The following is a 22541-nucleotide window of genomic DNA, read 5'->3' on the forward strand; positions in this document are numbered from 1 at the left end:
CCTGCTCCTCCGGCTGGGGAGAGAGGGGACTCTCTCCTGCGGCTCCCCCACCTGGGCTCTCCGGGTTGGAGCAGTCTCTCCGGAAGGGGAGGGGGCTTGTCTTGCCTGGGCGAGGTGGGAGTGGAGGTGTCCTGCCATGGATGCTGTGCCTGGGAGGCAGCCTGAGCCCCAGTCCACATGGTGAGTAACCTGCCCCCTCCCTTCTGCCCGTCTGCCCATCCGCACCCTCGCCTTTCCCCTGCAGAGCCTCCCCCATCCTTTCCCCCACCAAATCCTCTGCCCACCTTGCTCCGATCTCCCCCCTATGTTTTCAACCCACCCACACCCCCGACCTTTGCCAGGGAAGCCAAAGAACCGGGGTAGGGGGGTCCTGACAGCAGCCAGGGAAGCGGGTGGCTTACGATTCTGCCCAGCCCCCTCCCAGGACCCCCCCCCCCCGCAACTGTCATCCTCACTCGATGCTTTGGGGTTCCAGGTTGGAGAAGTGGCACTCCTGCTTGGGGTTAGGACCCCAAGCCCTGGGAGGGGCCCTCTACAAGAACGGAGGATGGGGGAGCCCCGTGCCTCCAAAGCTTAGGAGCTGCTGGAAGATGCTGCTGAAGGGTGGGGGGTTGGGGGGCGGTGCTGAGGCTCCGGAGCCACTGGGCCAGGGAGCGACGGGCAAAGAGGAGGGGCCTCGCTCGCCACTTCCCCCCTCTTTCTCCGCAGCCACTCAGGATGAGGGTCCGGCCCTGCCTGCCCGCGCTGGGCGCCCCCTGCCTGGCCCCGGTCTAACTGCCCCCGCCCCCAGGCCTCGCCCGGCTCCCAGGCCCCCAGCCGGCTTCTCCAGCCCCAGGATGCGCTGAGCCACCGGGGGGCTGAGGCCGCGCCAACTACATGCATGTCCCCCGGGGGCAAGTTCGACTTTGACGACGGGGGCTGCTACGTGGGGGGCTGGGAGGCGGGGCGGGCACATGGCTACGGCGTGTGCACGGGGCCCGGCGCCCAGGGCGAGTACAGCGGCTGCTGGGCGCAGGGCTTCGAGTCACTGGGCGTCTTCACGGGGCCCGGCGGACACAGCTACCAGGGCCACTGGCAGCAGGGCAAGCGCGAAGGGCTGGGCGTGGAGCGCAAGAGCCGCTGGACGTACCGCGGCGAGTGGCTGGGCGGGCTGAAGGGGCGCAGCGGTGTGTGGGAGAGCGTGTCCGGCCTGCGCTACGCCGGGCTCTGGAAGGACGGCTTCCAGGACGGCTACGGCACCGAGACCTACTCCGACGGAGGTGCGGGGCCCTGCCCACTACTGTCTGTCTGCTCGTCCGCGTGCGCCTCCCCGCTGGCCTGCCCCGCGTATGCCTTCCCCAGCCATACAACCCCCGGTGCCCCGCTGTTATCCTACACGCCTTCCCTATCAATATGCGCCCCTGCGCCCATCTTTCTGCCCTCTCCTCCCATCATCACACACGCCTTCCTTATTTGTCGGTCCCCTGCCTGATTTTCCCTCTCCCCAATCTGCCTGCCCTCACCCCTTCCCTGTCTGCCTGAGCCTCACACCCCGCATCTACCTAACCCTCACACACACCCTGTCTGCCTGTCCCACACACCTCCCCTCTCCACCTGCCTGTCCCTAACACCTCTGCTCTGCCTGTCCCCTCACATTTCCTCAGTCAGCCCCTGACAGTTCTCTTTGCTTGTCATATGCCATCGATACACCCCCGTCAACCTGTCCCTCACACCCTCTGGACTGTCTGTCCTTCACACACCCCAGCCTGTCTGTCCCTCCCCCTTTCCCCTGTCTACCTGCACGGCCCTAATCCACGGATCTCCCACTCCCTGCCTGTCTTCCCTCTGCTCTTCCACACCTTCCGACCCCACCTGGCCTGTCCCCGGCTCCTAGTGCCCTTCCCCGACCTCCACGCCAGTTGCTCCCACCCGACTCTTAGGCTTCCAGGGGCGCATGGGGCTGGGGGTGGCAAGGAGCGGCGGGTCCTGACTCTTTCTCTCCCTCCTACCCCGCCCCGCGCAGGCACCTACCAGGGCCAGTGGCAGGCTGGGAAGCGCCACGGCTACGGGGTGCGCCAGAGTGTGCCCTACCATCAGGCGGCGCTGCTGCGCTCGCCCCGCCGCACCTCCCTGGACTCGGGCCACAGCGATCCCCCGACGCCGCCCCCGCCCCTGCCCCTGACCGGCGACGAAGGAGGCAGCCCGGCCTCCGGCTCCCGGGGAGGCTTCGTGCTGGCCGGGCCTGGGGATGCTGACAGCGCGGCCTGCCGAAAGCGCACCCCCGCGGCCGGCGGGTTCTTCCGCCGCTCGCTGCTGCTCAGCGGGCTTCGGGCGGGCGGGCGCCGAAGCTCCTTGGGCAGCAAGAGGGGCTCCCTGCGCAGCGAGGTGAGCAGCGAGGTGGGCAGCACGGGACCCCCAGGCTCCGAGGCCAGCGGGCCCCCGGCCCCGGCGCCGCCCGCCCTCATCGAGGGCTCGGCCACTGAGGTGTATGCGGGCGAATGGCGCGCCGACCGGCGCAGCGGCTACGGCGTGAGCCAGCGCTCCAACGGGCTGCGCTACGAGGGCGAGTGGCTGGGCAACCGGCGGCACGGCTACGGGCGCACCACCCGCCCCGACGGCTCCCGCGAGGAGGGCAAGTACAAGCGCAACCGGCTGGTGCACGGGGGGCGCGTGCGCAGCCTTCTTCCTCTGGCCCTTCGGCGGGGCAAAGTCAAGGAGAAGGTGGACAGGGCCGTCGAGGGCGCCCGTCGAGCCGTGAGTGCTGCCCGCCAGCGCCAGGAGATCGCCGCTGCCAGGTGGGCACCCGGTGCAGAGGCCGTAGCAGGGTTAAGGGGAGAAGGTACCCTGGGGATAAGGAAGGGGGCGATGCCTAAAGGAGGACCAAGACACAAGGCCTAGGGCCCGGTGGGGAAGAGCAGGCCTAGGGCCAGGCATTTGTAGCCCTGGGTATTTGAGGTGTTTATATCTGAGGCTACAGGTGGACGTGGGTGTAACTGTGGGTGGCTGGGTATTTGAGGAAAGCCCTGTTAGACTGTAAGCGTGTCTCAGTGTCTTTTGTGGGGATGTGTGTCGTTGTGTGTGGGAGTAGCAATGAGCGCTGCCTTGTGCCGGCCCAGGAAACCTCTTGGAACTCAGACATGTCGCTAGTCTTCCTCTTCTTGTAGCTGATCCGGCCTCCAGGACTCTGCTGCTGGGAGCAGCAGCCCCCAGCAGAGAGACAGGGAGCGTACATTAGTAACCACATCCAAGCCAGCCCACAGTCTGCTATCATTTCAGCCTTAGGCCTTGGGAAGGTCTAGTTTGTACAGCTGATCTATCCACCTGAAAAGATAGTCCCTCTCAGCTTTGTCTCTTCTGCCTCCCTTAACCCAACGGATAAAGGTTGAAGGGGAGGAGACTTGCCTATAAATGAAATTTTCTTTCTGCAAATCAGATTACATTTCATGCATCAGGAACCTCATTATCTAAAGCAGTGCAGTCCAGTAGGAATATAATGTAAGCCTAGTACATAATTTTGAATCTTCTAGTAGCTGTATGAAAAAATTACAAAGAAACAAATGAAATTAATTTAAATAATATATTTTTATTTAACCCAATATATCCAAAATATTATCATTTCAACCTAAAATCAATATGAAATAATTAAGGAGAGATTTTACATCCCCCCCCATTTTTCTTAAGTCTTTGAAATCTAATATGTATTTTGCACTTAGAGTACATCATTCAATTTAGACTCGCCACATTTTAAGTGCTTAATAGCTGCATACGGCTTGTGACCAAAGAAAACCAAAAATCTATTTGTAAGGAGTTCATAAGCCCCTGATTTATACAATTTACACATAGGAATTTTTAGATATTGGTTTTTCTTTAAAAGGGAGGGCACAGTTGAAGGATCTTGTTTGAATTTGAGAGTGTTTCAGAGGATGAAAAGTCAAGATATGTCCAAATATGCTTCAGTGAGTTTGTAAAATGGGTGACAAGGGGTGTGTGTGTGTGTGTGTGTGTGTGTATGTGAGTGAGTAAACAGGTCATATCCAGAGTAGATGCCTGAACCAGAGAATGTCTATCTGTAGATATATCCGAGTGTCTGGATGGTTAGAGTCCAGGGCCTTAAGCCAGGCAAGGGGGAGGGCAGAGCACCAGGGAGCACTTCAGGCTGGATGGGGAGTGGGCATGTGCAGGAAAAACTGATCTCAGTAGCCAGAAAGATCAGGCAGTGGGAGGAGGCTGGTTGGTCTCCCCAGCAACAGGCCTGGCAAACCTGATTGGCTGCTGGTTGCCATGGAAACAGCAGGGCCCCAGCAGTAGGTGCCTCTGCCAGGTAGCCTGAGCCTGGCCTGATGCCTGAGCACTGACTGGGTCTACTGGCTAGGATTTGAGCAACCATACCCTCCAAAGTCAAAAATACAGGACCTTGTCAATGTTGCAGTTTCTTGGCTGCCAACAGAACTCAATGCAACCCAAAACTGTGATCCTCATCCCCTGCCTTAAGCTCTGAGACCAGCTCAGTTTCAGGACAGGGCTAGGCATATAGATCCTGAAAGCCCTAAGACAGAAGGGCAGGGTTATCTGAGATCCCTCCATGCAGGTTCTAAAGGTCTTGACCCACCAGGTTTGAGGGGAGGAGGCTGACCATCTCTCCCAAGGTATATAGAGAGGAAGTAGACCTAAGATGACAGGGGACACCATGACCCTTCTCCCTACCCCCATACCCAGATTGGTTTCTTAGACCAGATACAACAGGCCCAGGGCCAGAGGGAGTCATGGGTCTTGATGCATTCAAGCCCCTGGCAAGTATAGCTGATTACCTCTACCTCTGATCCTTTACGCCCCACCTTCAGTCAATATTACAGAACTAATTTAGTAATTACAAGGCATCGGGGTGGGATAGGGAGGGTTGGAGGGAGACGCAAGAGGGAGGAGATATGGGGATATGTATATGTATAGCTGATTCACTTTGTGATACAGCAGAAACTAACGCACCATTGTAAAGCAATTATACTCCAATAAAGATGTTAAATAATAATAGTAATTACAAGGCATCTATGATTAACAGCAGAAGGTAAAAGGGAAGGGAAAATTGAGGAAACATCTGACATCAGATGGAGAATTGAGAAAAACCAGAGGGGAAAGGATTGATAATGCTTCAAGGTTACCTGTAACTAAGGAGCAGAGCAGGGTTGAAGGGGGGTTGTGGAAGGGAGATGAAGAGCTCACCTCTTAGAAGGTGTAATCACAATGGTGAGAAAGCATGCATGTTAGCAGGGAGAGGGAATAGGTAGTAGCAGAAAGGGGAGACCCACCCTTACTCCAGTTCCAGAGCTCAGAAATGAGGAAATGGGGCGGGGGGCAGTGGCAGTGATCGGGGGCAGGGAGAACGATGTGATAACAGAAGTGGCTGAAGAAAACAAGATGTAAAATTCTCATAACAAGAGGTAGCAACACAGCAAAGAGGCATAGCTTGTGAGCACCAAGCAGGTGCAGCCGCAGAGAGATGTGCTAAGAGAGTGAGGCCTCATTTGTCACTGGGAGGGAGCAGGACAGGGATGGAATAACAGAGTTGAGGGCAGTGGGGAGGGCCTGGCCCTGCAGCTGGAGGAAGGGAAGTGTTACTACTGGATGGAATGGTGGAGGGAGTGAGAGAGGAGCAGGAAGGTGTGATGACAGCAAGCGTGGCCCAGATCTAGGGGAGGAAACCGAAGGCCGGCTGCCCTGCCGGGGAAGGGGAGCAGCTGGCAGAGTGTGAGCAAGGGTGAGGAGTCCAGAGGTGAGCTCAGATCTGGGGGGTGTGATGCAGTGGGGACCTGGGCCAAGGGACTGGAGTAGGTCTGTTAAGACAGTGTCCCTGGAACCCAACAGGGCAGCAGACGCCCTTCTAAAGGCAGTGGCAGCCAGCAGTGTCGCCGAGAAGGCTGTGGAGGCAGCTCGAATGGCCAAACTGATAGCCCAGGACCTGCAGCCCATGTTGGAGGCCCCAGGTGAGGCGTGGGCAGCCTGGGGCGGGGCCGGGGGAGGGGGTGGCTTCCTGGGGAGCTGGGGGGCCTGGGCATGGAGAAAGGGGAAGGGAATCCCTGCAGGGGACGGGGGCGGGAAAGGCCAGGGTATGAGGATCTACGGGGACAGGGGGTGGGGACCAGGCCCAGCTGTTTGAGGAGCGAAGTAGGAATTTATGAAATAGGGTCATAGGACTAGGGGGTTGGGGTCTGGCAATGAGAGGCTGTAAACCTGGGGGTACCAGAGTCCTGGGAGGCGCCCAGGCAGGGGGATACAGCTGTAGCTTCTGCAGCCCAAGGCCAGTTCGTCCCCTCTGATTCTTAGCTATCCCTGCCCCAGGCCGCAGACCCAGGCAGGACTCAGAAGGTTCTGACACAGAGCCCTTGGATGAGGACAGCCCTGGGGTGTACGAGAATGGACTGACCCCCTCAGAGGGCTCCCCTGAACTGCCCAGCAGCCCTGCCTCCTCCCGCCAACCCTGGCGACCCCCTGCCTGCCGGAGCCCACTGCCTTCTGGAGGGGACCGAGGTCCCTTCTCCAGCCCCAAAGCTTGGCCTGAGGAGTGGGGGGGCCCCGGTGAGCAGGCAGAAGAACTAGCTGGCTATGAGGCAGAGGATGAGGCTGGGCTGCAGGGACCAGAGCCCAGAGATGGCTCCCCACTCCTCGGAGGCTGCAGCGACAGTTCCGGAAGTCTTCGAGAGGAGGAAGGGGAGGATGAAGAGCCCTTGCTCCAGATGAGGACCCCAGGGCGCTCGGAGCCGGAGCCCACAGCCTTGCCAGTCCTGAGGGGCCTGTCCTCGAGGGGTCCTGAAGCCGGGTGCCTGATGGAAGAGGCTGAGGAGGCTGCTGCGTCCGAGAGGCCCGCCCAGCCGGTGAGAGACCCTCCCCTCCCCGACTCTGCCCTGTGCCCTCTGAGTCTCCCATCCTTCCTGGTCCCTCTTATCAAAGCCTGGCCTCTCATCCTTTCCAGACTTCTCTCTGATCCCCTGAGGGGCTTTGATTTGCACTTAGCTTCCTTTTTGCCTGCCCAGTCTTGGACTATATCCCACCTCAAAAAAATAGAGAATTTGCAAGCTGGAAGGAACCTTAGAGACCTTCACGTCCAACTCCCTCATTTGACACACGGGAGGACTGAGGCACTTACAGTAACTCACCAAGGTTACGAATAATTAACAGTACAGCCAGAACATCTTTGCCTGCTCTCCTTTCATATCATTTCCGGCTCCTGGTTTCCTACTCCACCTCCACCCCCACCTCCACACTTTCTCTCTTTGGTGCCCAGAAATAAAAAAGGAAAAGCTTGTTCCCTCCCTACCCTGACTCTCCCTCCCTCTCCTGGGAAGAAGAGAAATAGGGAAGAAGGCAGAAAACAGGGAGGGGTGGAGTTTCCCCAGTACCCTCCACTCTGATTGGACTCCAGGCCTTCTCCTGTCTCCTAGCAACCACATCCTCACCCCTTCATCCCCTCTCTGCTTCACTGCAGTAAAGGCTGCTGCTGCCAACGTCTGATACTAAGGCCAGGCACCTTCTGCCTGGGCCACGTGCTGCAGGGAGGGGAGTGGAAGGAGAAGGGAGGATGGGCTGACTTGAGGGAGCCAGAGGGAAGGTGGGGCCCTGCCTGGGAGCAGAGGAATGTTTTGCCATCCAAAGCAAAGGTTGGAGATTTCCCTGCTCTGGCCTCTGAGGAGAGGTGCCTGGGACCCTTCTGCTTTGCCACCTCAGCCAGGGCAGGAAGGTGGGACCCGTCGCTGGACCCGGTCCTCAGGCACTGAGACTGCATTTCCCCCCATCTCTCTAGGGAGCTGCCAACCCGTTGGTGGTGGGAGCCGTGGCCCTCCTGGACCTCAGCCTGGCATTCCTGTTCTCCCAGCTCCTCACCTGAGGCTCCTGCCTGGCCTAGTTCTGGCTTTGGTTTGCTGCCTCTTCACTCCTCTGACCTGCCTTTTTCTCTTTTCTTCCTCCTGGTTGTTTTTTCTCTTTTCTTTCTCTTCTCGCTTCCCTTTCTTTTCTGTCCCCCTCTGGTTTTCTCTCTTGTTTTTTCTTTCCCTCTCTCCTTTCAGATTCTCTCATCCCTCCTGGCTCTGTCTCCGTCCTCCTCACTCCCTTCCCCACCCACCCCTTCTCTCTCCCTTCTCTCCTCTCTCTAGATTGTTTACATATGAAGGGCTTTTCTCGCTCAGAGTCGCTCTCTTCTCTGAGACACACAATTCTAAGTCAGACCATTGCCCCACACCCTCCCTGCCTTTTCTTTAGACCTGAACTTGGATGAGGGTTGGGGTTTGGTGTCCTGAGGAGTCTCCCAGAAGCTGAGCAGAAAGGAAGGAGAAAATGGAGAAGGGGTATACTCTAGACGGGAGAAGACTGTATCCTGGGCGAGGCACTGGCCGTGCTGCTGTGACTCCCTGACCCAAGGGGCCTGGCGTCCCTCTGAGGCCTAGTGATAAAGCTGGAGGGGGTGCAGCCTCCATCTCTGACGTTGGAGGATCCTACCTCACCTCCAAGCACTGAGCTAGGTTCTTCCCGAGCTCCATCCTTCCCTGAAGGAGATGAGGGGAAGGAAAAGTAGGATGGCTCCCCAGCATCTTCTCCCTCTTTCTTTCCTCAACAGCCAGCCCCTCATCCAACCCCCTAGGGTGGCATGCCACGTCAAGAGCAACGTGTAAAGGAAAGAGAATGTCCAATGCGGCCAAGCCCACCCTCTCCCACCTTTCTCTCTCCCCCTAAAAGTTTGTTTGGTTGGTCTGGACTCACGTGTGGCCTTTGATTAAATTTCTAAGGGACCTGAAGGAGGCATTTCTACTGCAGAGGGTTAGAGGCACCTGAGCAAGGACCCCACTCCCCAACTCTGGCAGTAGTGGCTGGGAAGGCATTTCTGGAGAACAAACCAGACAAGCTAATAAGAAATCACAGGGCAGCAGAAGCTGTTTAGTAGTCCCTAAGTGGGTTATATCCCTTCCCCCATCATATCAGAATCTTGTGAAATGGGAAACCAACAGAAGGAGGGGATCAAAGGAAGCCAGTCTCTCACACACTTTCCAGGCACAGCAGAGGTGAGAGTCAAACCCGGGCGAGAGGTGGGTGGAGAGCCCTGTTTGAGGTTGTGGCTGATCCCTGGTACTAGCTTTTCCCCTGGGGGCAGGAAGCCCTAGGAAGAGGGTACTGTAGGGTCCCCAGAGGATCTTTCCTCCCTCCCCTGCATGAGGCAGAGGCAAGCTGCCTGCCAACCCCCTCCCTCAAGGAATGGCCTTGCCTGGGAATGCCCACCACACACAAACTCTTCTTTTTTTCTAGTCAAACTCTGTTTACTCCTTGGCCTGCCTCCCTCTTCCTCCCCTCTCAACCTTTACTTCTAATTTGTATTTCATGGAATTTGGGATTGAAGTTAAACTACAACAGTGCCACCAACACCAAGTCTTGCAGGAAAAAAAATATACAAAGAAATTTAACAAAAAAAAATATATTAATAAAAAATTTCAAAAAAAGGGGGGGGAAATTGTCCTCTCCTTTGGGTGTGATGGCTTCAAACCAAGCTCTCAGAGGCTCTCCGGGTAAAGGAGCCCTCTTGGGGACCCCCAGGCCTGTTATTACACTCTCGCCGGCCCTAAATAGTTAAGAGTTCTTTCCCCTCAACTCCAAACCAGGAAGGCCTGAGTTAGAGGATTCAAGACTGCTCTGCCGGTCGGCTCAGGAGGGGCGGGGTCCCGTGATGGGGGCGGGGAGAGGGAAGGACCAGACCAAGTCCCAACGCTCGACGGGGCTAGTACCAGGAAGCGCTGTGGGGAGAGGAGCGGAGTTGAGACTGAAGCCAGGTGAGGCTGGCGTTAGGGCTGGCGTCCTGGTGTGGGGAAGCTGAGGCCGCCTGAGAAGTGAACGGCGGTTCCGGAGGAAGAAATAGCGCTGGGCTCTAGAAGGAAGGGAATGGCTAACCTAGAGATGGGAAACCAGGTGTACACTGAGGGAAAAGAGGTGGGACGGGGGGGGGGGGGCGGAAATAGGCGGGGTTCCGGCGCATGCTCGGTAGCAACGGGCGTGGAGTGGGGCGGGGACGCATGCGTAGTGGAGGTCTCCTCCCGCGGTGAGGAGGGGGCGGAATTTGGGGACCCGCGTGGGGAAAGGGCTCAGTTTTAGGGTAGCGGTGGGACCCAAGCCCTCAGGAACTTGGCACAGGGCAAGCCTGTGCAGAAAGGCCAGACGCTTCCAGCCAGAGGGTTAAAGCCCTCTCCGCTCCCGGGCTTTGCCCCCCAGGATGGTGGCGTCCTCGTCCTTGCTGAAGCTTCAGGATCTAATCCAGGAGATTCGTGAGGCCAAGACCCAGGCCCAGGAGCGGGAGGTGATCCAAAAGGAGTGCGCCCACATCCGGGCCTCCTTCCGCGATGGGGACCCTCTGCACAGGCACCGCCAGCTGGCCAAACTGCTCTACGTCCACCTGTTAGGCTACCCCGCCCACTTTGGACAGGTACCGGGCAGGGATGCCTCCCTTCTAAGTTTGATGAGAGAAGCTAGTGGAGCACCGTCTCGGACCCCCTCACCTATTTGTGTCCCGATTTCTTTATTCTACAAAGCTTCTGAGCCCTCACAGTATGCACCACAGACCTCCTTCCGCAGTATAACCCCAACTGGTCATCAGCTGGGCTGAACCCTTCATTCTCTGGCCAGAGCCATTCAGGGCACTTCCTCCTCTCTTCCCATCCTCCTGTTTCCTTGAAACTACCCACTAACTGAATCTCCTAGACCTCTCTTCTTGTTGACGGGAGGGTCATGGGATATGCTTCCCTCACAGATTAATCTGGTGTAAAGGAGGAAGATGGAAAAGGGACGTTAGTGCCTCTGGTTTCACCCCTGCCCCTTCCTGGTCTGCCCCCTTCCCTGTAGATGGAGTGCCTGAAACTGATCGCCTCCCCCAGGTTCACAGACAAGAGGTTGGGCTACCTGGGGGCCATGCTTCTACTGGATGAGAGGCAGGATGCCCACCTGCTCATTACCAACAGCATCAAGAAGTGAGAGAGTTCTGGGAAGCGTTTGGAATCAGGGAGATGGGAGAGTGGGGAACTGGGAAATCCCAGGGGGTTGCCTGCTGTAGGTACTGGGAAGGGCTGGGTTTTTCAGAGGCTTGACTGACCATCCTCCCAAAACTGTGCAGTGACCTGAGCCAAGGGATTCAGGCTGTACAAGGCCTGGCCCTGTGCACTCTGAGTGCCACGGGCTCTGCTGAGATGTGCCGGGACTTGGCCACTGAGGTGGAGAAACTGCTCCTGCAGCCTAGCGCCTATGTGCGCAAGAAGGTGAGATGGCAGGTTCTAGGCACTTGCGCCTCCAGAAACTGTCCCGTCTGCCACGTGGCAGAGGTGTGGAGGGCAGTCCATCCCAGAAGACCCCTGCCCCTTCTGAGACCCCTGACCTCTGCAGGCTGTTCTGACTGCAGTGCACATGATCCGGAAGGTCCCTGAGCTCTCCAACATCTTCCTCCCACCCTGTGCCCAACTGCTTCATGAGCACCACCACGGTAAGGCCGTGGGGCTCCTCGTCCCCTGCCTCAGCTCTGGCTGTGGACAGAAGGGAGACGTGGGATGGGAACAGCAGCTCCTGGGAGAAGGGTAGCACGTGCACACAAACACACGCACGCAGTAGACTCCCCTGTACTCCGGCCCACCACTCACTTCCCCCACCCTGACCCAGGCATCCTGCTGGGCACCATCACGCTGATCACGGAACTCTGCGAACGAAGCCCTGCGGCCCTCAAGCACTTTCGAAAGGTGGGCTGGTGAAGGGGTGGGCCCCGGGCAGGGAAGAAAAGGGCAGTAGGGTTGGAATGGGGCTGAAGATCGAGAGGATTAGGAAGGATGCTCAGACCAGGCACTGCCCTCTCTCCAGATGGTGCCCCAGCTGGTGCACATCCTCCGGACTCTGGTGACGACCGGATACTCCACAGAACACAGCATATCTGGAGTCAGCGACCCCTTCCTGCAGGTGGGCTGACCCTTCCCTGCTATATCCCTAGAACAAAGAGCTTAGTAAGCCCATGGCTAGTGGTCGCTTCCCAGAGAACACTTGGGCTCGGTCAGTGTCTTGGGCGGGAGGGTGGCAGGCACCAGGTTCTCCCAGGACCATTGTGGGGAGGGGGATGCCTGAAGGCCAGAAAATCCAGTTTGGTAACAATATGTTTAAAAAGCCTGTCCTCAAATCCCCTGGCCTCACACACCTCTGAACCCCTCCCAGGGCCCAAGGGACCAGTGGAGGTGGGGGGAGGGCCAGGGAGGTTCTCGGGAACCAGCCAAACCCCTCACAACGCTCTCCTCAGTGCTGGACTTTTCTCAGCCCCACGACTCCTTCCCCTAAGAACCCCCCCCGCAACCTTTAACCCAATTTCAGGTCCAGATACTTCGTCTGCTTCGGATTCTGGGCCGGAACCACGAGGAGAGCAGTGAGACCATGAATGACTTGCTGGCCCAGGTGGGGGTGGGGTTGCCAGTTAAGTGTGTTGCTCTGTGATCCCACTGGCCCTGCGCATCCCTCACATGACCACTCACCATGCGGTGCCCATATGATAACGTCTCCATTTCCCTCTGGACCGGGATCTCCCTGAGGACAGGGACACAGTCTGTCTCAGTGCAGTAGCCCCTGGCACATAGCGGGAGCTCAGGGAACCTTGTTAGCTGTTTGAGGGGTGATATGATGGAGACCTTTCAGAGACCTGAGGAGAGGACGGAGCCCCTTAGAATGCATCTTCTCTCGCATCCACACAGGTAGCCACGAACACAGACACCAGCCGAAATGCGGGCAACGCGGTCCTGTTTGAGACGGTGCTCACCATCATGGACATTCGCTCTGCAGCAGGCCTGCGGGTACCCTTCCGTGTGCCCCTCCCCCCTGGGGCCCCTCCCACCCGCCCCAGCCAGGCAGAAAGGTCCTGTTCACTGGTTTCTCCTCCCCACCCTGGTCATCCTGTGCCACGCAGTCCCCACTCCTGAATGAGCAGGTTACTCCTTCCCTGACTGTCCCCAACCTCTGCCTCCGTAGGTTCTAGCTGTCAACATTCTTGGCCGCTTCCTGCTCAACAGTGACAGGAACATTAGGTAATAGGCCCAGGTGTCTGGCTGGGCTGTGTCACTGAGCCCTGGGTCCTCTGCCCTCCTTCTTCCAGAGTCTCCGGATTCACCAGCCTCTTATTCCTATACCCAGGGCAGGACGGGGTGGGGGAGGGCTGACGGCCATGGCATGACAGGGCCTCTCCTGCTCTGGCCAGGTACGTAGCCCTGACGTCCTTGCTGAGGCTGGTGCAGTCTGATCACAGTGCTGTGCAGCGGCACCGCCCCACCGTGGTGGAATGTCTACGGGAACCTGATGTGTCCCTCAGCCGGTGAGCAGGACAGAGGAACGAGAGGGCGGGGCAGAGGGCCCAGCACCTGGTGGCCAAGACCCAGGCCAGCTCAGAGCAGCTGGAGAAAGGGGACTAAGGAGACAGGTGCCTGGGGAAGCGGGGGCCTGAGGCATGTCATAGGGTGACCTGGGTTACCTTGTATAAACACACCTCTCTCCTGCCAGGCGGGCCTTGGAACTGAGCCTGGCTCTGGTGAATAGCTCCAACGTGCAAGCCATGACACAGGAGCTGCAGGGTTTTCTGGAGTCCTGCCCCCCTGATCTACAGGCCGACTGTGCCTCAGGCATCCTGCTGGCAGCAGAGAGGTGAGGGGATGGGTGCCCAGGAGGCAGAGAGGGTGGAATCCAGGGACCGTCAGCACCAGGACTGAAGAGCCATATGTCCCCTAGGTTTGCCCCAACCAAGCGGTGGCACATAGACACCACCCTACGTGTGCTGATGACGGTGAGGCGGGGGCTGGACTGAGAGCTGGGCGGGAGCATGCAGGGTTCACCACACTGACTCAGCCACGTTCACCCCTCCAGGCAGGCACCCATGTGCGCGATGACGCAGTGGCCAACCTGACCCAGCTGATTGGGGGCGCCCAGGAGCTCCATGCCTACTCTGTACGCCGTCTCTACAGCGCCCTGGCTGAGGACATCTCCCAGGTACTGCTCCCACCACCAGGCCTGGGGCTGCCCAGCCCTTCCTGGGCCACCTGCTCCATATATCTGATTCCCAACTGTTTTTCCCTCAGGGTCACAGCTCTCTACTTAGCAGAGGAGACACTCAAAGACAGAGCCCTGTTTGTAGTTAGAACACCTGGACTTCTGTCCTGGCTCTGACACCTACTGTCTGTGCAACCACAGATGACTCATTTACCTTCATGCTAGGTCCACTCCGCATTCTACCCTGCCTATCTCCCGGAGCTGCCTTGATCAAATGAGATAGATAAAAGCTCTTTCTGCATGTATTAGGTTTTTTTTTTTTTTTTTTTTAATGTGGGATCTTAGTTCCCAACCAGGGATCGAACCCGTGCCCCCTGCATTGGAAGCATGGCATCTTAACCACTGGACTGCCAGGGAAGTCCCCCATAGGTATTTTTTTGGCTGCGTTGGGTCTTTGTTGCTGCGCGTGGGCTTTCTCTCTAGTTGCAGCGAGCGGGGGCTACTCTTCGTTGCGGTGTGCGGCTTCTCATTGCAGTGGCTTCTCTTGTTGTGGAGCAGGGCTCTAGGGCACACAGGCTTCCGTAGTTGTGGCATGCGGGCTCAGTAGTTGTGGTTCATGGACTCTAGAGCGCAGGCTCAGTAGTTGTGGCGCACGGGCTCAGTTGCTCCGCGGCATGTGGGATCTTCCCGGGCCAGGGCTCGAGCCCATGTCCCCTACATTGGCATGCAGGTTCTTAACCGGTGTGCCCCGGTTTTATTATTACCTTGAATGCTGAGTGAATTCACAGATGCCAACCAGTATAGCCCCCTTTCCATATTACTTTAGTAGGCTAGGCAGAAACCACCCACCCCTTTCTCAAGGGAGGACCCCCCGTCACTTCTCCCCATCCTTGCTGCACCCCTTGTGGTTAGGCCATGTAGGTTTGTTTTTGTTTTTGCATTACTTTCTGAATTTTATTCTAGGATACTTTTTTAAATTGAAATATAGTTGATTTACAATATTGTGTTAGTTTTAGGTGTACAACAAAGTGATTCAGTTATACATACATATTTTAAGATTACTTTCCATTATAGGTTATTACAAGATATTGAATATAGTTCCCTGTGCTATACAGTAAATCCTTGCTTATTTATTTTACATATAGTAGTTTGTATCTGTTAACCCCATACTCCTTATTTATCCTTCCCACTCCCCCTTCCCCTTTGGTAACCATAAGTTTGTTTTCTATGTCTGTGAGTCTGTTTCTGTTTTGTATATAGATTCATTTTTATTACTTTTTAGATTCCACATACAAGTGATATCATACAATGTTTGTCTTTCTATGTCTGGCTTAATTTAGTACGATAATCTGTAGGTCCATCCTAGGCCATGTAGTTCTGAAACTTGGCCACCAGAGGGCAGAGGAAGCCCAGGAGCCGGGACAGAGCTGGGAGCGAATTAACAAAACTGCTCATAACTGCTCCCTGTGCTGAGGCCCCTCCCTTTCCCCACCCCTCCAAACTCCACCATCTCTGCACTGCCTAAAGGATGTCATGGGGTCTGGAAGTGAGGAGGGGACATAGACACAGGCCCATCATGTTTCTCATCCCATGCAGCAACCGCTGGTGCAGGTGGCAACCTGGTGCATCGGGGAATATGGGGACCTCCTGCTGGAAGGGAGCTGTGAGGAAACTGAGCCCCTGCAGGTAGGTCCTGCATTGAGGATACACTGAGGAGGGACATACCAGGGGAGGCAGGGCTGGCCCCAGGGTCACTCCCTGTGTCCCCCTGGAAGGTGGAGGAAGAGGAGGTGTTGGCACTGCTGGAAAGGGTGCTGCAATCCCATATGTCCCTGCCGGCCACCCGAGGATATGCCCTCACAGCCCTCGTGAAGCTCAGCACCCGGCTCCGTGGGGACAACAAGTAAGAGTGGGTCCCAACCCCTCCCACAGAGCCTCTTCTTGGTGCCTCCATTGAGAGATGTCCCTTCACTGTGCCCCCCAGTTTCTGAGTTTCTGTCCAGGCCCACACCCCGATCCCCACTCCTCCGTCCTTAGCTTCTTCCTTTTTTTTTCTCTTTTTGCAATATGCGGGCCTTTCACTGTTGTGGCCTTTCCCGCTGCGGAGCACAGGCTCCGGACACGCAGGCCCAGCGGCCATGGCCCACGGGCCCAGCTGCTCCGCGGCATGCGGGATCCTCCCGGACCGGGGCACGAACCCGCGTCCCCTGCATTGGCAGGCGTACTCTCAACCACTGCGCCACCAGGGAAGCCCAGCTTCTTCCTTTTGAGCCAAGAATCATGGGTATCTCCGTGGTCTGTGGGGCCTCTTCCTTTCTTGCCGCATCCTGAAGGTGAAGGGCATGGCAGACGAGCCTTCCCACTCACGCACCACCCTGCGGCCCAGCCGCATCCGCCAGGTTGTGTCCATCTACAGCAGCTGCCTGGACGTGGAGTTGCAGCAGCGGGCGGTGGAGTATAACACCCTCTTCCGGAAGTATGACCACATGAGGTGTGTGCGCCACTCTGCCGCAGTGTGGGACCCAACCCCTGGCCCGCTCCCCGCTGTCCCTTTCTGGGTGGAGGGGTCTCATCCTCACCTGTGTCCTTCCTCATCCAGTCAGAGCCTCCTACTCACAGTTCACTGAAGCTAAGTGGGCTTCCCACCATCCTTGTTCATCTGAAGGCCAGCAAGACTGTGCCACCTTAGGAAATCAGAGGGGCACTTCTGACCCACCATGTGCCCAGGACTCCCCGTGTTCTTACCCCTCCTCCCACGTGCCTCTTGCGCAAAGCCCAGGGTCTACCCAGAGGGATACACCTGCATTCCATCCTCCCAGGGCTGCCATCCTGGAAAAGATACCTCTTGTGGAGCGAGGTAGCTCTCAGGTTGATGAGGAAGCAAAGGAAAGCAAAGAAACAGCCCAGCTTTCGGAAGCAGCCCCTGTCCCCACAGAACCCGAGGTGAGGAGGCCGGGAGTCCCAGGGGGAAGAGCATGGTCCAGCTTCCATACCCAGCCCTGACACTTCTGCCCTCTCCCCTAGGCCTCAAAGCTCTTGGATCTGTTAGATCTCCTGGATGGCCCTTCTGGGGACGCCCAGCACCCTCCCCCTCTGGATCCCACCCCAGGAGGCGCTTTGATACACCTCCTCAACCTTCCCTGTGCTCCCCCACCCCCTGGTAAGCCTCAGCAAAGGGGAGATGTCTTAAAGAAGGGGCGGTGGAAACAGGCTGCTTCCCCTTCTAAGCCAAGGACAGGTTGATACCCTCTTCCCTGCTGTGTACCCCCATCACATCCCCATCGTAGTAAAAGGCTTCATTACATCATGCCAGTCTCCTCCTGGACACCCTCCAGTATCTTCCCTTTGTTCCAGACTTCTTACCCTGGCCTGCGGGCCCTGCTTCCTCCCTGCCCACCTCACATGCTTTCCCACTACCCGCTCCACTGGCCCCCTCTCAGCTCCTCAGGCCCTCTCACCTCAAGCCCTTGGCGTTCCTATTCTTTTCACATGGAATGTCCTTTCCCCAGCACATCAAAATGACTGGCTCATTCTCAACCTTCAGGCCTCAGCTAAACTGTCAGATGCCTTCCCCTACCTCTCCTATTTCAGTTAGTTCCCCCCAGTTATCCTGGCATAGTTTGCTTCCTTCAGAGCACCAATTACAGTCTGTGATTGTCTTTCTTGTTTATTGTTTCTCTCCCCCCGACTAGGCTGTTAGCTCCATCAGAGGCCGCATCTTCTCCACTCTGTCACTAGCATCTCGAGCAGGGCCCTGCACCCAATGGGTGCTCGTTTAATTTTTATTGAATGAGTGAACCGTTATCTTCAGCCCATACGCTGAGCCACTTCTTTCTCCCTGCTGTAGCTCCCATCCCACATCTCAGAGTGTTTGAGCGCGAAGGACTACAGCTGGATCTTTCTTTCGTTCGACCCCCTGGAACCCCTACTTTGCTGTTGATCACTGTCACTGCCACCAACACCTCAGGGGGTGATGTCACCCACTTCATCTGCCAGGCCGCTGTGCCCAAGGTTTGTAGAAGACTGGGATTCAGAGGTGGCCTCGGTACTCTAGGAGAAAAGGCCACTAAGTAGAGGAGGTGGGTGGGGGAGAGGATGAGATGAGAAGGGAGTGACTTGCAGAGACAGGCACGTGGGGAGTTATGGGAAGAGGGTTGAAAACTGTTGGGTGTGGAGGGGTTACCTGAGCCCAGCCAGCTCCCTGCGGTGTGCTCCATCCAACCTCCTGTGTTCAGAGTTTCCAGCTGCAGCTACAGGCTCCCAGTGGGGACACAGTTCCAGCTCAGGGTGGCCTTCCGATGACCCAGCTCCTCAGAATCCTCAATCCTAAGAAGGTGAGCTCCAGGAGCCCCTCGAGGCTAAGACCCAGTGAAGGGGGAGTCACTGGCGCTTACCCTGGTCTCTGCTCTCCTATTCCTAGGCCCCCTTGCGGCTGAAGCTGCGCCTCACCTACAACCACTTTGGCCAGTCGGTGCAGGAAATCTTTGAGGTGAACAACTTGCCTGTGGAGACGTGGCAGTAACTCGGCCTCCACTCACAGCCTGAAACCCTCCTGCGTCCCCAAGCCCAGGGGAGCCGCTATCTGAGGACAGCCAGCAGGTGGCACTCTGGTCCTGTACTTGCCACTGGGGTGGGGGGGCTGCCCCCAACCCTACAAATAGTGAAAGCCCAATAAAGCCTGAGGGGGGAAGCCATATTTGAGGTAGAAAACGTGTGTGAAGCACAGCCAGGGAAGAGCCTTCTTACACAGGAAGTAGGTATCTTGCCCTAAGCCTTTGGAACTGGTTTCAACAAAGAAAGGTTTTCTTTTTACCCCTTTCCAGGCTGGGGGGCAAATGTGCCCCTAAACTTCCACAGGAGGCACTCTACCCTCTGGGCCAGAGCAGGGCACAGGGGCAACATCAAACCAGAATTTCTAGATTTCTAACAGGGAGTCCCACCCATTTCCCCAGCCTTCTGCTATTCCCCATACCCCAGGGCAGGGAAATCCCTGCTGCCTCCCCTCATCTCTAACTCAGCTGTAAGGCGGTTTAGGAGCCGCTGGCAGAATCAATGGCATCGACCAAGGGAGGGAGGGTGGCAAGGGATTTTCCTGTGCTTAACTACTGATCACGGCTAAGTGGAAATCCTATAAACACGAGCGGAAATCAATGGAGGCTGCTTAGCGGCCAGGGGAGAGGGGCGGCCCACAGATTGCATCTGACGGATGAGGGAGAGGGGGCAGCCAGTGAGGGCTCCAGGAAGGATAGCTGAGGGTAGGGGGAAGGAACAGGCGGAGCTGGAGAGAGAGGAGTCACCGTGGGAAGGGGAGCCAGAGAGGAAGAGGCACAGTGAGCCCAGGAATGAACCTCATTCGACCCGGAGCTTTCTTCCCCATCGGGCAAGTGACACCCTAGCCCAGTGTCACGTCTGGATCTTCCAGTCCCCTAAGGCTTCTCTGTGGAGCTGTACACTTCTAGCAGGCGCTGATAGTCCTGAGGCCGGAAGCGCTGTAGGTACACAATCAGCTTGGCAGGTGCCGTCTCCTGCGCCAGCACACCTACAGGCAAAAGGAGAATGAGCAGAGAACCAGACAGAGCCGAAAATGCTTTGACTCTCCCTGCCCACGCAGCTGGACCCCAAAGTTGTTTCCAAGGCAGCACTGGGATTCCGAACACCGTCCAACCAGCTTCTCTAACTTGCCAGCCCACTCCCTGATTAGCCTAGGGAAGCGGGGCCTAAGAGGGCCACTTGAGGCAGCAGTGGGCCTGGGAAGCCAAGCATGAGCCTCTCCTCCAGCAAGAAGTGGTGAAAGGCACCCAGGCACCATGAAGACAGAGGGTGCCTCAATAGCGACTCATTTCAATTACTGCGTCTGCCCCCCAATCAAGATTAAAGCCTATCCAGCCAGGCCAAAGCTCATTAGCTTGGTAATGAAGCACATGCAGAGATGCACACAGAGAGAGAAACCAAGGGATGTAGGAAGAAGAGACGCAGCTACAGCCATGGGCTGGGATTCACGGGGAATTCTAGCCTGTGTGCTGTGGAGTCACAATAAGCCAGTGTCTGAATGTTAGTGCCTGGCAGCATGCCGGGCAGATAGCAGGGAACTCGCTGTGGGTTTGCTGGGGAGGCAAGAGCAGCGTTCCAGGGCTGTAAGGCCCGACGGCATGCACGACACTATACTCCTGTGGATGAACTGTGTACAAGGGAGCTAAGCCTGGGAATGGAAAAACTAATCTGCTAACGTTTGCCCCACAGTCACATAGACACAACGTTCTCGCCTTTTACTCAAACCAATAGGACAAATTAAATGAGGATTTAGTTGTAAAAGTGAGAGGACAGGAGTTGGGGGAAGGAAGGATGGATGGAAAGATGGAAGAGGAGAACTGACAAAGAGAACTGAAGGACACTTGCAGTGACTGGAGGTATGAGAACTACGTGAGACAACGACTGGGATGGATTAGAGACACATGGAAGGATTCAATCCAGGTTAGACAACTACTGCAAAAGAGGAAACCGGATTTGATAGAGCCCTAAGCAAACCGGGTCCTCTAGAAAATTGCTGAAGTAATTCCCCAGAAATAGCCTCGAGACCCTCCCCACTAACTGGCCCAGCGGGTACACCCAGAAGAGGAGCAAGGGAAGCACAGAAGGGCCTGTCTCCCTCACCAAGCATGCTGCTGAGGCTGTGGATCTTCTCCAGGGCAGCTGGGACTTCGGCCTCCTCTTGCACCAGGGCCTCTACCTCACCCACAGCGTAGCCAAAGTCAGCTGTATCCAGGTCCACCCTGAGCGGCCGCTCCTCTTCATCAGCTCCGCGCGGCACCAGTTTCCAGGCACTACGCTTAGTCACAAAACTAGCTACTTCCTGCAGCCCCAGCGGGCCCAGCACAGCAGCCACGCCTCCAGCCCCCGGGACTGGGACTTCAGCCCTCAGCACCTCACAGAGCTGGGCCACAACTGCAGGCTCAGCTGTGAGTTCCATGTACTTAGTGTGGGGTCCTGAAACACTTGCTGCTCCGGGACATTTGAGCTCCCATCCACTGCCCTCTCGCTGTCGGAGCCAGTAGTCAGCCCGCATGAGGCTCAGCTCAGGGGTGTCATAGTAGCTGTCTCGGAAAGTGACTCGGCGCTCCAGGGTACCCCCCAATTCCTGCAGCCGCTCCTCTGTGCCAGGGCTGGGAACGAACTTTCGCTCCACTTCAATCAGGCCCTGGGCCATGCTACCTGCAATCAGTCAGTCAACAAACATTGGCTGAGCTCCCAAAGACCCCTACCCCCGGAAGAAGTTAGGAAGCGCACACACCGTCACAGGGCTCTCTGTTGGGGGCCCTTCCTCCCTGCCTCTGTGATGGATGGCCCCTTCTTGTCTCTGATGTTCTAAGGTTCAGCAATAGGGATAAGTCTCCAGTTAGACCCCTTCCACTGCCGAAAATGCCCTCAATCCAAAGGGCTCTCTAGAAAGCAGGTGTAGCGGGTGTCCTTTCAACGCGCCCGCTAGACACCATGCTACCCCGGGAGGACGGCGGCTCACTGCCGGTGGCGACCCCGCCCGATCCCCCCACAGCAACGGCCAGCGGAGCCTCGGGTCTCACCTCAAAGCCCCAGGATCTCCCTCTCGCGGGACCTGGAGAAGGGGGAAGGGAGCCCACGCCACGCCCGCGAGGAATGCCGGGAGCAGTTCCTGACCCCGGACCTCGGCCCGGTTCTCTGCACACCCGGGAGATCCCGGCACAAGCGGCCATATTAGGCCCGCTGTGGCGAAGCCGACGGCAGGCCGGGGCCCGAGAAGCCTGCTAGCTTATGGGAGGCCGCAACCTCCGCGGTGGGCCGAGAGAGAGGCCATCTCCCTGCGCTCTGCTTCTCTTCCCAGACCCCTGCCGCTCTCGGGGGTGGGGGCGGCCTGGCTCTCAGGCCGCCGGCTGAGTCGGCACCCTGGGGCCCGGGTGCATGATGGGAGTTGTAGTTCCAAAGGGAGACTTTGCTTTCTTGCCCCACCCGTCGCTATGGTGACAGGAAAGCTGCGATTAACGCCAGCGGGACTCGACCTAAAGTTGAGAGAGTCGGATGGAAAAGGAGCTGAGGCCCCAGTCCTGTCTCCAACCCCCTCACCCCGTTGGCAGATGGGCCTGGAATACAAGCCACTCACTCAGACGCTGTCCAGCAAATATTTTATTAACTAGTATGGTGTCCCACTGAATGCAAGCCAGTGGGAATGAGCTAGGAAAAAAAAAAAAAAGGATAACTAAGACCAGTACAGCTATTCTAGACTCTGGAGTTTTAAAGGGGAGTTAATACATCCCCATGAATGTTCAGGAGAAGGGTGGATGGGAGACTTTCTGTAAGAGGAGGAAGTGATATTTTGGATGAAAACTAAAGACATGATGGAATTTCAACGGTTGGAGACCAAGATGGTGACAGGAACAGCATGAGCAAAGGCTCAGAAGATGGAGAGCACCTGGCCCATGTGTAAGAGGAAAGAAATGAATCTAGAAATACACTTGAGGGCAGGCTGGAAAAGGTTTTGAGTGTCAGACTGAGGAGTTTGTCCAGCGGCCCCT

General features: G+C 56.9%; 3 protein-coding genes across 9 annotated transcripts; 2 read left to right on the top strand and 1 right to left on the bottom strand.

Annotated features, from left to right (window-relative positions):
• The first annotated feature begins 770 nt into the window (after positions 1 to 770).
• On the top strand, positions 771 to 9332 carry JPH4 (junctophilin 4). Its single transcript, XM_033851305.2, has 5 exons — positions 771 to 1259; positions 2003 to 2774; positions 5839 to 5957; positions 6313 to 6845; positions 7772 to 9332. Exons 1-5 carry the CDS (start codon positions 881 to 883, stop codon positions 7853 to 7855), a joined length of 1887 nt encoding a protein of 628 aa, XP_033707196.1. The 5' UTR covers positions 771 to 880; the 3' UTR covers positions 7856 to 9332.
• A 378-nt stretch (positions 9333 to 9710) lies between these two features.
• AP1G2 (adaptor related protein complex 1 subunit gamma 2) lies at positions 9711 to 18694 on the top strand. 4 transcript variants are annotated; one of them, XM_033851300.2, is made up of 22 exons: positions 9711 to 9782; positions 10219 to 10429; positions 10846 to 10970; positions 11114 to 11255; positions 11380 to 11476; positions 11650 to 11726; positions 11845 to 11940; positions 12343 to 12423; positions 12717 to 12815; positions 12991 to 13046; positions 13217 to 13330; positions 13516 to 13656; positions 13741 to 13795; positions 13876 to 13998; positions 15595 to 15684; positions 15774 to 15901; positions 16385 to 16489; positions 16818 to 16941; positions 17023 to 17158; positions 17846 to 18009; positions 18234 to 18332; positions 18419 to 18694. In XM_033851300.2, the coding sequence occupies exons 2-22, from the start codon at positions 10220 to 10222 to the stop codon at positions 18518 to 18520; spliced, it is 2364 nt and encodes a 787-aa protein (XP_033707191.1). In that variant the 5' UTR covers positions 9711 to 9782; position 10219; the 3' UTR covers positions 18521 to 18694. The 4 variants fall into 4 exon arrangements, with proteins under 4 accessions (XP_033707191.1, XP_073656738.1, XP_073656739.1 ...); XM_073800637.1 differs by lacking the exons at positions 9711 to 9782; positions 10219 to 10429; positions 11114 to 11255 and having other exon boundaries at positions 10847 to 10970; XM_073800638.1 differs by lacking the exons at positions 9711 to 9782; positions 10219 to 10429; positions 10846 to 10970; ... (2 more) ...; positions 11650 to 11726; positions 12991 to 13046 and having other exon boundaries at positions 11883 to 11940.
• THTPA (thiamine triphosphatase) lies at positions 16037 to 21950 on the bottom strand. Of its 4 annotated transcripts, none has more exons than XR_012330026.1 (3): positions 20650 to 21569; positions 18182 to 19537; positions 16037 to 16682 (listed from the first exon to the last, which is right to left on the bottom strand). XR_012330026.1 is itself a non-coding variant. In XM_019924163.3 (3 exons), exons 2-3 carry the CDS (start codon positions 21200 to 21202, stop codon positions 19425 to 19427), a joined length of 666 nt encoding a protein of 221 aa, XP_019779722.2. In that variant the 5' UTR covers positions 21203 to 21360; positions 21576 to 21950; the 3' UTR covers positions 17650 to 19424. The 4 variants fall into 4 exon arrangements, 2 of the variants coding, with proteins under 2 accessions (XP_019779722.2, XP_004319616.3); XR_002174129.3 differs by lacking the exon at positions 16037 to 16682 and adding an exon at positions 17650 to 18048; XM_019924163.3 differs by lacking the exon at positions 16037 to 16682 and adding an exon at positions 21576 to 21950 and having other exon boundaries at positions 17650 to 19537; positions 20650 to 21360.
• Between the last annotated feature and the right edge of the window lie 591 nt (positions 21951 to 22541).

The sequence above is a fragment of the Tursiops truncatus genome, chromosome 2, assembly GCF_011762595.2.
Source record: "Tursiops truncatus isolate mTurTru1 chromosome 2, mTurTru1.mat.Y, whole genome shotgun sequence".
Taxonomy (NCBI): Eukaryota; Metazoa; Chordata; class Mammalia; order Artiodactyla; family Delphinidae; genus Tursiops; species Tursiops truncatus.